The 14,558-nt window shown below is 40.6% G+C and overlaps 1 protein-coding gene across 1 annotated transcript in view; it reads right to left on the bottom strand.

Annotated features, from left to right (window-relative positions):
* Positions 1-3,147: 3,147 nt before the first annotated feature.
* Positions 3,148-14,558, bottom strand: part of LOC107387526 (proteasome activator complex subunit 4B) — a 66,640-nt gene continuing 55,229 nt past the window's right edge. The window contains 5 exon segments of the mRNA XM_070545703.1: positions 3,148-3,402; positions 3,405-3,436; positions 9,378-9,510; positions 9,803-9,941; positions 11,307-11,462. Coding sequence (XP_070401804.1) covers positions 3,320-3,402; positions 3,405-3,436; positions 9,378-9,510; positions 9,803-9,941; positions 11,307-11,462 — 543 coding nt within the window. The 3' untranslated portion in view covers positions 3,148-3,319.

The following is a 14,558-nucleotide window of genomic DNA, read 5'->3' as shown; positions in this document are numbered from 1 at the left end:
CAGACTACCTGTCCTATAGTCTAGATGCTCATTCTCAGAAAGAGTTGTTCTTCATCTAAAATGTCAACCCAAGAATCTTCAACCATGCTTACCTAAAACTGTTTCTCTAGGTGACCTCGTTCCCAGGTCAAATGTTGCTGTGTCTGTGCTCAAATACCTGAGAGAAAATAATGCAACCCGCTGTAAGTTGTGTAAGCTCTAATTAGCATTGTGACACGTTGTGATGACGAACCCTGTCAACATTTTCCCCCATAAACATCAGCATGTCAGGATTGCTATGTTGGAGCAATAATATACAAATTGCAACCTTTCGTGGCTGAAGGTGTGTTTTCTTTCCCTGTGTCTAACTTCGGTTAGCCCGGTTTTTCTAAACAATCAACCAGGCAGTTTATAAAAAAAATTACAATATTTTACAGAGGGATGTAAGAAAATATCGATATGGCAATATATCGTGATATTTTTTCCTGAGATTATTACATCGATATTCAAAAGCCGTGTATCTAATTCCTGAAAGAATTTACATGCAAACATTTGTGTATTTTCTTTTCGTTTTGCGCAATTCAATCGTCACCCGCTAGTTGGCAGCAGTGGGTTTTGTTTCCACCACTGAAATTTAAATCCCTCCATCATGGTTCAGATACCTCATGTTAAACATGTTATGTATCAGTTTGGACTGTTTATTGAACATTCTTACAATAAATTCAGTAAAAAAAATTGCTTGTAACATCTGACTGAATGTATCGCAATATATCGTGATATATCGTATCGTCTCCCCTGTATCGTGATATGTATCGTATTGCCAGAATTTCAAAAATACACATCCCTAATATTACACATGTTACAATATTATAAAACAGATTGATGCATTTCTTAAAATGCCTTGTTTAGCAGTTTCTCATCAAAATATGGAGAAAGTTATTTTTTAATGATTCACAATTGAATTTCTAAAACTTAACTCAAACGGCAGAAGTGAAAGCATGATCAGTCATGCTAGGAGTTAATAATCATTAAAAATACCTTTCAGTTCCTGATTGGAAATCATTTTGAGTGCAGTTATCACCTTCTCTGTATTCATTCTCTTTCACACAAACATGTTTATTCCGAACATTCCTCTGCTGTCACTATCTGCACCTACTGGAGCTTCAGCTATCAGCCTCCCCTGCCATCATACGTCTCAGCACAGTGAACACATCAAACTCAACAGCAATACATCAGAAAAAAAATCAATATAGAGAATAAACGGATGACAGCTCTATCTGTGATCCTGTTTTCTCCCTTAAACACACACAGTAGAAGTCGGTTATCAGTGCTTATTGGCTGCAGCAGCATCTGCGCAGCCTTATGTTTTCTGGCACAGAGCTACAAACTACCCATGCCGGAGAAAAGCCTTTATGCTTGAGCTTTTTGCAGAATGTGACATGCAGCTACTGAATTCGATACGGGTGTCATCCTCTCTAAAATGCGTCTCACTGTAAGAAAAAGATGATGCAATGACTTCAGATAACTGGAAATGGCAAATTCCCAGAGCTGAACTATTTTATAACAAAACACAGCTCTGTTTAAGAGTACAACTGTTATTGCACCATATTATGTGTATTATTTACCAGTGTGGGTGCATGCTTCCACAGTGCTGGGGAAAAAAAAGAATTCATCTTTTACAGATTTGCTTGGTTTTTGCTTTATTTTTTGTTCTCTTTAGTAAATGTTTCAGATCAGCAAATTTCAGTATCAGACATAGCTGAGTAAACACAGAAAGCATTAATTCTAATAATAATGGATTAGATCTATGTGAGGTTTTATTCCCAGGAACTCAACGTGCATTCCAGAGAATCCACCATTCCTTCATTCATTCACTCACTCATTCCTTTAAACCACATCGTGCCAACAGCCTCCCTGTGGCAGACAGAGAGCCTCTGCAGCCATTTTGTACCACTAGGCTCTTTGAGCAGCACAAACATGGGTCTATGTGGGTGATCGGTCACGGAACGAGCTGGGTTCAAACCAGCGACCCTCCAATTCCTCTACAAACCAACCAACTCCTGATTTACTGCTGCCTCAGATTTTCAGATGTTTTCATTTATTCAGGAAACAGAACTATTCAAACCCAGAATTTGTTAAATAAGATTTTCCTTTGTTTAAAAAAATGAACAAATTGTGATTAATTAGATTGTTTGTAAAGGTGCTGACCGGATATGTAGAATTAAGAAATCCCTACAATAGAACCTTTTTGACAACATGAACAATGGTAAAAGATACATTCCCCTTTTCTAAAGAAAAACAAACACAAGACCCATTTCACATTTGCCAGCAAAACATCTTGATGACCACCTTGATGTGGAAAACATTGGAAAATATTGTGGGGACTAATGAGACCAAAGTGGGTGTTTCTGGAAGTGTGTGTCCAGTTACATCTGGTGAAAAACTATAACTAACATCATGCAGTCAGACGCGGTGGTGGTAGTTTGGTGGTCTGGGCCTGCTTTGCCTCTTCAGGATTTGAATAACTTACTTTAAGTGACAAAACCATGAAAACTCTATAGGAATGTCTGACCTTTGGCCTTGACAGGTTGTTCATGACTGAAGAGTCTCCTGTGTAGCTGAATTAAAACAATAATATAAAGAGGAGTGAGGCAGAGTTCATTGGCAGTGATGTGAGAGATTGAAAGCTAGTTATCACAAAAGTTTTATTCTGTTGTCACCAGTAGAAATAAACATTTTTACTCACAGGGCCAGCTTGATTTAGAGATCATAATTTCCCTTCAAATCATCTTTTGGAAATGAGTGTTTTATATTTGCTCCAGTCATCGTTAACCAAATTAAAATAAAAAAAATGTAAGTGTGATTTTTAAATGTACAAATAAGGAATCTGTAAGGAGGCAAATACTTTTTCACAGCACAATGTTTTTCTGCAAATTGTGTTATAATAAATATTCACCTGTTCATTTTCATTATTAGAAACATGCAGTTTGAATTTAATGCATTTAGCTTAGAGACCTTTTTAAGGAACACAGATTAATCAAATGCTGTGATGGAAGAAAATAAAAGTTCCTTAGTCTGATCAGAAAACCAAGAAACTAAACATACGCCTTTATCTTTAGATTGGCCATCTTTGGGGCTGCTATAGAGCTTGGTGAGCAAAATAAAAAATAATGTTAAAAACCTGTTGCCCAGAACTGCTGTCCTTCCACGGTGGAACGTGACGTTCTAAAGTATTAGACACCATTGTGGCCGGCTGCACAGAAGACTTTAAACTCGCAGCAGTACTCAAAGGTGTAATTCTTGTTTCCACGGCTGCTGTCACAGGAAGATAGATGAGAGTCTAGGCGTAGTAGCAGGGTGACACCAGCAGGTTTGTCAGCACGAGGAGCTGGTCGTCGGTGAAGCACTGCCGATGCTCCTGCGTCTGAACTCAGACAGGGTCCTCTTTACTGTCATCAGCAACCAAAACAATGAAATAAAATAGAACACATTTGTGTGGAATCTTACAGAAAACACAGACAGAAACAGACCACAATCTGTTTTTTTTTAATAATATACAACAAAAAGCAAATATCTTGCACCCAGTGCTTAATTTGAGCTGGATCTTGCCGGAACAAGATCCGGGAACTATTTTATTTTGAAAGGACCATTCCAGAAACTGTCTGCTAGGATCCGGCAACTCACGCAACAAACTTGTGCTATACGTAGGATTCGAATTGCAGGTAAACTAAAGGGGGCTCCTGGAAGCCCGCTGTTTACACACCCAGGGGGAGCCCCAAAACGATCCTGGTTCGACTTATATTACATTATCTATGCGGACTCACCGGGATTATTTAGAGCTGAGAGGCGTAGAGCTCTGATCGTTGATGCGCTCCAGACAGATGCGTCCTGAGCACGGCCACAATAACATTAACAAAGAGTCGCCACCTCAAAAACAATCAACACGCGATCGTTTATGTCGACACATGTTCTTTTATACTTTCTGTCTTTTATTTGTGTCTGATGCGTTTTGCTGCTGCGGTGCAGAGCGCATCTGTTTCGTCCTCTGGTGGCTTCACCGTACCGGTGTGGTCTGCGCGCGGCGCGCACTCCGCTATATTTGCAGTCGGTAGATCTTTTTGAACTGCAGTTCAAAAGTAATTCATGAGGTGAAAATATATGAAGCCAGGTAGCAGTTTTTCTTTAGGATTGAGAGGAGATGCAGGAAGATATAAACAGACAGGACAGAAAAATAGTCAAATAAAAACAAGTTTGTTTTTGTACCTGGTGGTTGCAACAAACAGACACCAATGAAGTTAATCAGAAGTGAGGAACAGAAAATGAAATGATTCTTTCAATGTTTAGATCAGCAAGAACTCAGAGGCTGCAGGCGCATCAGTGAGTTTGCGGCCGCGTGCGGGGGAGGGGGAGAGGGCTGAAGCAGGGGAACAGTAAAGATGGAAAAACTACCGTTGTTAAAAGAGATGTGTGTTAACTTAGAAGATGTGGGCACAATTTTAATTACTTGCGGCAGTGAACGCATCAGACAAAATGATGTTTTGCTCTTATGAATGTAGTCAGAGGAACAGCTGGGAAAATGGTCATGCATTGCTTTGTTCACTTCTCTGCAAACAGCGTGCCTTAAAGTAACGGTAACACTCTTAAAAATTTCTTACAATTTTCTAAACATTTCTGTTAGTTTATTATATATTTTTGAAGACAAGTGACTGTCTAAACGTTGCATGTGTTACTATAAATTAGCAGCTAGGTGTGATGAAGCGGTCATCAGCTGATCAGGAACTAAAGGGACAGATGTTTACATTCAAGCTCATGTAAGGAAGGTGTCTAACGCCTAGCTTCAGCACTTTCTTGCTTTGGCCCTGACCCAAGTTAGTAAATTAGAGTCATCAATCATATTTGAGCCTGTTCTAGTTTCATTTTTAATAATTTTTATTTATATGTATGCTTTTACTAGATTACCAGAAATAGAAATGGTAATAAAACACCCAATTATACAAACAAGTGTGAAAAATTAGAAAATGGTGCTAAAGTCTTTGTTGTTGTTTCAACTGATCTGCGGCCGCATGTCTTGGACACTTGGGTGAAGAGATGGGCAGAGCTGTCAGCTGACCAGTAACTGATGGTGAGCTGGCTTCGATGGTGGAGGAGGATGCCGGTCAGAACTGGCAGGCCCAAACGTATTTTGAGGGTATTCTGGGAATGTCTGACAGAGTCTCCTGTCAGAAGGAGCTTCAATTCCCACCTCTGACAGAACTTCCAAAATGTTTTGGGGGGGTGGGCGACATTGAGTCCAAGTGGGCCCTGTTCCGTACCTCCATTGTTGAGGCGGCCGATCAGAGCTGTGGCAGCAGGGTTGTCAGTGCCTGTTGTGGTGGCAACCCCTGAACCTGCTGGTGGACACCGGCGGTTAGGGATGCTGTCAAGCTGAAGAAAGAATGCTATCGGGTCTTTGTGGCCTGTGGGACTCCAGAGGCAGCTCTGATAGGTACTGGCAGTTAAAGTGGAATGTGGCTTGGGTGGTCACGGAGGAAAAAACCTGGGCGTGGGAGAGGTTCACTGAGATCATGGAGAAAAACTTCCACGTGGCGTCGGGGAGATTCTGTTCCACCATCTGGCACCTCAGAAGGGGAGAGCAGTGCACTACCAACACTACTTATAGTGAGGACTGTGTGCTGCTGACCTCGACTTGGGATGTTGTGGATCGGTGGGCAGAGTACTTCGAACACCTTCTCAATCCCACTGGCAAGTCTTCCAGTGAGGATGCAGAGTCCGGAGACTTTGGGTTGGTCTCTCCAATCTCTGGGGTTGAGGTCACTGAGGTGGTCAAAAAGCTCCTCGGTGGCAAGGCTCCGTGTGTTGGATGAGATCCACCCAGAGTTCCTGAAGGCTCTACTTGTCATAGGGCTGTGCTGGCAGGCACCCATCTGCAATATCGCATGGACATTGGAGGCAGTTCTACTGGACTGGCAGACTGTGGTGTTGGTCACCCTATTTAAAGGGGGGACCAACACCAACTACAAGGGGAAAACACTCCTAAGCCTCCCTGGTAAGGTCTGTTCAGGGGTTCTGGAGAGGAACGTCCATTGGATAGTTGAATGTTGGATTCAGGAGAAGCAATGTGGTTTTCGTCCTGGACGTGGATAAGGTATATACCCTTAGGGGGATCCAGTTAAGGTGGCTTCGACATCTGATTAGGATGCCCCCTGAACGCCATCCTGGTGAGGTTTTTAGGGCACGTCCAAATGGGAGAAGACCTAAAGGAAGACCTAGGACACGCTGGAGGGACTAGGTCTCTTGGCTGGACAGGGTACGCCTTGGGATCCCCAGGAAGAGCTTGCACAAGTGGCTGGGGAGAGGGAATTCTCAGCTTTTCTGCTTAGGCCGCTGCCCCTGCAACCCAACTATGGATAAGTGGACAAAAATGGATGAATGCATGGTAATTAAAAAAACTAGCTTGAGATATTTTTTTAGAGCTAACTAATTGCTTCTAATTCACCCTTAGCATTGTTAGCTCAATGTTAGCCGCTAACCTGCTTCACCTGATATGCAAGTAAAACAAAAAGAAGCAGTGGATTCTTAGAAGTACAACAACTAACTTCTGGGTCGCTCCTTTTCACTGGCTTAAGTACTTTTACCAACCCCAGAGCTTTTTGTCTGCTGGTGTCGAATTACAAATGCAGGTGCTGCAGATTCTACAACCTCACAGTGTCACAGAGTGTAAACAATTCTACAGCCCGGTTTTGTTTTCTCGTCGGAGAAAAACTGACGACCCCACAGCCGGCTGAGAATTAAATCTGTTTCAGTGTAACTTTCCTACCAACATGATTGCGACGTTAGACTTTTTAAAAATGATTTCACTATAAAATTCATACTAATTGCACCTTTAATAAAGGGAAAAACTGTGGTTATAGCTCTGTAAAATTTCAGAGGCGGCCCTAAAATGACTTGTCTTTAAGCCACTAATCCTGTTTAGAAGAAGGTTCTGCATCACTGTTGACTAAACTGAACACTGATGGCCCAAGATTGCATATGATTCATCTCCATTTCACGCATTTGCCAATGCAGAACACTCCTGTCTATAAAATAGGAAGAAATAGGAGGGACACTGAAGCAGTTTGGGTGGAGTTTAATGCAGCTTACTGGGTGAACTGGGTGTAAATGGGAGGAGTGCGTTGTGATGTTTTGACACATTTAATCTCTGGAATGTTCCTTCTGTGGCGTGAGGAGTGGTTAGGTACTGTCTTGTCATTACTAAACTACCTACTATAACATCATCTGAGGACAGTGTCTGTGACTTCAGCCTCTATTTTTGAAGTCTGTAGTGAAATCCTGAAATAAAGTAGGAAATTGAAAGCAGAGATGTTTGCTTTGAGGTGTGAAAACAGTCATTACCACATTTCTTCATTTTATAACAGCCTCTAATTATTATTATTTTATTTGTTTATATGTTTTTAGCTGAAACATTCATTTCATTTTATTTGGGAACAGCAGCATCAAAGGTGTTTAGCAGATTTATATACATTTTTATTGCAGTGCTATAACAAAGTCGCTGGTTCCTGCAGATCCAGATATATGCAGTGGAAAAAGTGCAGAGCAGAATCTAACAGCAGCTGGCAATCTGTGCGGCGATGGTCTGGCTTGTTTACACTGATGAAAAACGAATGAAGCAAGATTTATTTATTAATGTTAAAATGCCAGATATAACATTTTAAAGATGCATTGCAGGAATTATTTAGAGCGACACAAGTTTGGAGTGAAAAGTCAGCCGATTCAACAAGAGCGCAAAACAAGAAATTAAACTGCGGATCACTGGACCTAAAACATGTATTCATGATTTAAACATGCATCATGTGTTGCTTTACACTATGGTCTTTGAAGGTTTAAGAAAAAGGGCACCAAAATGATTTCTAATACAGGTTTTTTGGCTTGCGTGAAGAAAACTGGACCACTTTAGTTCCTTAAAGAAATTTCGCTTCTCAGTTAGAGTGTTTTGTCAGTTCACTCAAACTTACTAGGGTCACCTAAACCTTTACCAGCATAACACGCTGCCATTTAATTCTGAATGTTTGACTGACTTAAAACAAGGAGCAAAAGCAAAGGATGTGATAATATTTTTTGCATTAGAGGCTCCTTAAACATGCATGAATGGACATCAGTGGACATGTGACTTCACGGTGAGGTTGGACTTCCATTATTGTTTCTTTTTTATTATTGAAACGCCACAGATCCTTCTGTTTGTATTAATTAGAACAGATGATAGTGTTTGGAATAACACTGACATGTTTTTTGAGCTGTATTTGTTTTTATACTCCATAGTTGTTTTTTTTTTAAATCTCATAAATGAAATATTCTGTGGTGAGATTTGGTTTACACTGAACAGAAAACTCAAAAATACCACTATGTTGTCTGGCTTTATTTTATTTTTATTCAAAATGCCCCAGTTTGTCCCATTAGAAATACACAGGGCTAAATAATTATTTAAAAAAACTGATTTAATCCTTAACCCTCTGGAGGCAGGTGCTGCAGATTTGCAACGTTAAACCTACCTACCTGGTTACTCCACAAACGTATTTCATGAGCATTTTTTAACTCAGAAGTACCCCTGAAGGACTTAGTTGTTTGTCCTTTTATCAAACTTATTTTGAGCCTGAGAGGGTTAAAAAATATTTAAAGTGTAATTGATATTTACCTTTCATAATAATAATAATAATCTCCTCCATCGCTACAGTTGAGAGGTCTAAAGAGACTTGTGTAATTGAACTGCAACAACAAAGTAAAAATCTACTTTCTTCAAACACCAAGCCAACTTTGGATGTTAGATGTGCCATACATGGAAAGACTTACTAAATACACCATTAGAGCAATTCATCTGGGAAAGCAAGGATCTTAAAACGGATGCATTTAGAATGGCCCCCCTCAGGTTTTAGGTTCCTCCTGTCTTTTAGTCATAAACATTGCTTTTTCACAATTACAACAATTTGGAACATTCTAAGGTAGCATGTTGCATTTAATACTTATCCTGCAAACTCATTTTAAGACACAAAATGCTAAATAACCAAACTGGGGCTTGTAGCTGTTACAGGGAATTGTGTGTTAACACACAATTTTATGCAAATATTTTCTGAATCCTGCTTATTAGGCTGCCTAAATCTTCTGCTTAGAAACTTAAACTCTCAGCTGTGTTTCATTGTATTTTCTTCCTCATCTCTTCCAGTAAAGCACAAAATTATCATCACTTGCTCACTGCCTGCTCTGTGGATTACGTTGTACGTCTACTCCACGCGTGAAGAAAGGCCAAAGACATAATTTTCCCCTCAATTGGACAATGAAATTGTATTCTTTGAGCTCATGCTGTTTTGAGGTAGATGTTTATGTATGAGTTTATGTGTACACACACCTCTATAGGCTGTGGGTCATTGAGATGGTTGCTCAGATCCATCAGTATCTGAGGCATCCAGTGTGGGACATCATAGGGGCTCGACAGGATGCATGCACTGAGTCCGAGCACTCCGGCATGGCGCCGCACTAAGTCTGCACACACACACACACACACACACACACACACACACACACACACACACACACACACACACACACACACACACACACGGAGTTAAAATGGGCTTTAGAATCTCAAGGCTCACAGTTCCCCTGTGATAAGAAAGGGTCATAGGACAAGTATTACTATAATTGCTTCACTGTGTAATTGTGAGGTGCAATAAAATGTGTGTGTGTGTGTGTGTGTGTGTGTGTGTGTGTGTGTGTGTGTGTGTGTGTGTGTGTGTGTGTGTGTGTGTGTGTGTGTGTGTGTGTGTGTGTGCACCTGTAGAGGCCAGCTCTCCTCTGGCTTTGGGGAGGCAAGTCTGACTCAGTGTCTGGAGCTGTCTCTGCAGACTGGAGTCCAGAGGGAAGAACTGGCACTGCAGTAAACCACTAAAGGTGGTAGAGGCCATGTCCCTCACCTTCATGGAGAAAAACGCAAGAAGGGAGGGAAGCGCAGCAGGAGAAGAAAAACAGAAGTGAATATCAGTCTTTGCTGGAGAGCAATATCGGGTACAGGATGTCAGCATGGCAATAATGTCTGCATAGGCAAAATCTAGGTGTGCTGTACAGTCTGCCAAGATGAAGATGGTGAAGACTGAAAACTTGTCCCCCAAGAGAGTTTTTTTTGAGAATTCCAATCTAAAACAATCACAGAATGTTCTGGTCCACGTCATCGTGCGTATGAACCTTTGCTCACCCAGGCACCCACATTGCCAGTTTTTAAGAGCCGGTTAAAGATTTACTGCATAGCTGTTGTGGGAACTTGTTCTGAATGGGCATTTCTCTCTTTCTTTTTTCTTCCTGGTCATGTGCTTATAGTCTTTTTTTCTTCTTTTAGTACTTTTAATACTTTCTTATGTATGTTTTTGTTGGTTATTTGTTTTTCCTTGTTGTTGTTCAGTGCCTTGGGTGCTGTTTTGTCACTGAAGGTGATATACAAATAAATGGTAAATGGCCTGTGTTTGTTTAGCATCTTCTTGGGGTCCTACAACCCCCCAAGTGCTTCAAAACACAATCATTCATCCACCCATTCATACCAGAGACTGTAGAATACACACACACGTTCACACGATACGAAAATATAAAATCTGTGGTTTTAAGATGAGTAAACGAATGGGAAGAGAAAAAGGAAATCTCATGGCCTTTCTGCATCTCAATACAGGAAATGTTTTTCTTTTCTTTTTTTTACTTGTACTTGAAATATTTTAAGTACGGAGTAATAGAAGATAAAAAACATCTTAGTATAAAGTCAAAGCATGCATAGACTGCACTAAATAATCCAGAAAATCTGCAATTTAAACAAAATAGTTAAACACAGTCATTGATTTTCGCTTGTGCCGTAAATCCAGATCAATGAAATGAGACAGTTTAAAGGTTTTAATTCAAGACAAGAGGAACAGCGATGAAACAAAAGCCGACATAACGCTGAATTAGAAGAAACTGATAGAAGAGACTTGATTTGACTTCAGTCGATAAAAGGCCATATTATGTGATTTAGAAGATTAACTGTTGAAATTAACACTTAGGGAATGAAAATGAGACTTATTGCTATTTTTATATCTTTTGGAACAGTTCTAGCAATGATTTTTCAACCATTTTAGTGTAACTGCAGAGAGAAGTAATCCACATTGTTATTTTTAAGCAATAACCAAGAACAGAAAGACCGAAGGAGGAAAAGAATGAGTGGCCTCATAATCCTCTAGCAATTAGTTCTTCCAAGAAAAGAGTGCAGTGGCTGCATCAAATCCCACGCTTGCTGTCTTTTTTTTATTTTTATTTTTTACCTCAAGCTGTTCATCAAGCAGCAGCTGCATCACCATCTTTTGGATGCGGAGAACCTCAGCGGGCAAGCTGAGCAGAGTAAACAAGTTGTAGAAAACCATAATCTGGAGGAATGTCAGTACAGAGAAGCGTGCATGCCATGATCTGCTGCTAGCCATCTGAAATGAGAAAAGGGAAGAGGTGATGAGTGAAAAGAGTTGGAGTTTTTAACAGAGCAAGTATTTCAAATAATGACACACTATGGGATATCTACTGCTGCATACACAAGATGGGTTGTGATACATTCTGAGATAAAGTTCAAATGCTCTCCTTACAATAGAAACCTGTCAAGAGGTTAGATGTAGCAAAATAATCATCTAGCAAAACAAATACTTATTAATCTCAGTTTGTGACTACATTTCTACAGTCATGCTACTGTTATCTTGAATGTAAATTAGCATCAGCAAGATATATCCACACTTCTATTTGTTTCGACACCCATAATTAAAAGAGACAATGTGTCTCAGTTTTCCTGCCTGATCTCTTCGCTAAAACGCTAATCTATCAGATTAGTATCTTTCTTTGTGTTTCTCCCCCTGAGATGCAAATACCACCAGATTCTATGAGGTGATAAATAGTTCACACTAAATGTGTGTTGCAAACAGGGTAGTTCTTTGAGAATCAGACCTTTTGCCACTCCAGGAATAAGCATAAACGGGTTTTCTTGCATATAACATCATTAAAATATGAGCAAACTGCACAGAGACGCCGTGTGGTTGGTATCAAAGGGTTTTGTGGATTAGACAGGGATGCAACATAATAAAATGCACTTGCAGAAGATGAGCAATCGTCTTGCAAATTCTGAGATAAGAGATCTTAAAGTTAATTTACATCTGCTGAGGTTCCCTGCTAAAAATCTGTTTAGTTAAGTGTAATATAAATCCATTCATTTAGAAAACCCATTACCTCAAACAGTCAATTTCCTACTTTAAAACTGTTGATAAGAAATGATAACATCTTCCAAGACAGAGTCTGCACAAAGAACTCACAGTAGAAACAAAAGAAGCTCATGTCAACAACAAAAGGGTAACACTTTACAATTAGGGTCACTTTATTAATGTTACTTTGTGCATTATTAAGCATTGATAAACTATTTTAAAAAGTATTAAAAACTGCCTAACCATATTATATGACGCACTACTAAGCAGACCCCCCGACCCCCCGACCCTTTGTCTGGAAACATCCATCGAAATCTTGTTGAAAATAAATGTTGCCCAGTTGTTAAAAAATATTGGTAGCTTTGTTACATATTACGATTGAAATATGGTCTAAAGTACATGGGAGCAAGTCTACATCTATGGGCGACACCATGTTAGACCCAATGGGTGTTTCTCAGTGCCAAGAAACCTCGCCTTGATGTCTTGGTCCCACCCCGGTTGCCTAGGAGATACGTCATCAGGAGCTGCCAAGGCGTGTTCCAATGTTCATGTTCTACCGAGGCGTCTGTTCTCCATTTGTTAGCTGTTTAGCTAGCTGAGCAAGGATACAAGGGAGGTGTCTTCTAACCTAGCCTTGGTCAAAGATTTCCCAGAATACACTGCAGTATTTCCAGAAGGATGGCGGATCAGAAGCCGGCAGCTACTTCGAACAAAATTCAAGTTTAAGTGTATATCAACTAACTGTAGCTATCGGGTTGATATCTGAAATTGAATGAAGCAGTGGCTCAACAGGTTGAGCGGGTTGTCCAGTAATCAAAAGGTTGCAGGTTGGATCCTGTCTCTGGACAGAGAATTCTGCTGTTGTGTCCTTAGGCAAGACACTTAACCCACCTTGCCTGCTGCTGTTGGTCGGAGGGACCGGTAGCGCCTGTGCTCGGCAGCCTCGCCTCCATCAGTGCGCCCCAGGGCAGCTGTGGCTTCATCGTAGCTCATCACCATCAGTGTGTGAATGGACGAATGATACACTGTAGTGTAAAGCGCTTTGGAGTCCTTACTCTGGGTGTGTCCAAATCCGTGGGCAGGATGCTTGTGAGTATGGGTCCTCGCTGGTCTAGCAAGGCCGGGTCTTTGCTCAACCGCTAAGACCAGAATCCAGCAACTCTGAATTCGGACAGTCTAGCCTTCACCTCCACGGTGGCCCATAGGTCCCGTCACAGCCATGGCGGCAGCTTCACGCAAAGGAAAAATGCTAAAGCTAGCGAAAATCGAGCAGGAATATTAAGGAGCTACAGCAGCTTCATGTCCATCAGCAGCGTTTGTTCACAACCGTTTTCAGGTAAACTAACTTTGTTTATTCTAGAAGCTTTCAGGACTTGCATGTTAACTTTAGATGGTTTCATGTATGTTGTAAGCTACAGAATGAACTTGTTAAATGTACACAACACATTACTACAGAGTATTAACATGTAGGTAATTAATATAAACCAAATGCATTATAAACGTTTAATGCAGTAGGATGTTTTCTAATGTTAACTGGACCTTAGAATTTCTTATTTAGCATCAAATGGGGTTAAAATGCTTTAAAAAACAGGCAAATAGCATTGAAGAGTTTTCAATGTGCATTTGTTTATTCAACTTAAGCCTAATAATGATTCGATCGGTCTTAAAATGTAAATTCTCTGTAGTTTTGATTTAACCATTTCCTGCTGCTTTTCTTTAAACTGAACAGAACCAATGTACTGCAGGTTATATGTTTTGTTTTACATTTTTCAATAAAAAATCTCTTTATTTATTTATTACAGGTCAGCATGCACTATTCTGCACATCTGCATCTGTACTAGTGAAGTTGTGACCCTGGAGGATGAGCCTGAGGAAGATGTGTGTGGAGGAGGTCAGTGGTGCTCTGTTCTGTATGAGGTACCAGCAAACCACCTCTACTGTTAACAGGCAAGTCATTTATGTAGGAACCTCTATTAAAAACAACACTGTGGTTTTATTTGCTGAAGAGTCACAGTTGTTATACCAGTGGATCCATAAACCATCTCCTCATTTCATATTTCTGAATACATCTTAGAGATGCAACAGCCATCGTCTGAGCCAGCCCAGCGGTCCCTGTAGATGGACGATGGAGTGGACAGTGAGAGGAAGCGTCCCAAAGCTCTCTCTGCAGACCGTCCTGTAACGATGTTCCTCTGACCAGAAATGTCCAGCCACGGGTCTGCCCCAGCCCTCCATCCACGTCTGGATCCTCCTGCAGCAGATCCAGCTGCACTGTTAAAGACTTCCTGCTCACTCAGTTTAAATAAATGATCCAGGAAGAGTCACTCAGGTTAATCC

The sequence above is a fragment of the Nothobranchius furzeri genome, chromosome 16 (assembly GCF_043380555.1).
Source record: "Nothobranchius furzeri strain GRZ-AD chromosome 16, NfurGRZ-RIMD1, whole genome shotgun sequence".
Lineage (NCBI taxonomy): Eukaryota > Metazoa > Chordata > Actinopteri > Cyprinodontiformes > Nothobranchiidae > Nothobranchius > Nothobranchius furzeri.
This window is presented reverse-complemented; position numbering and strand designations above follow the sequence as displayed.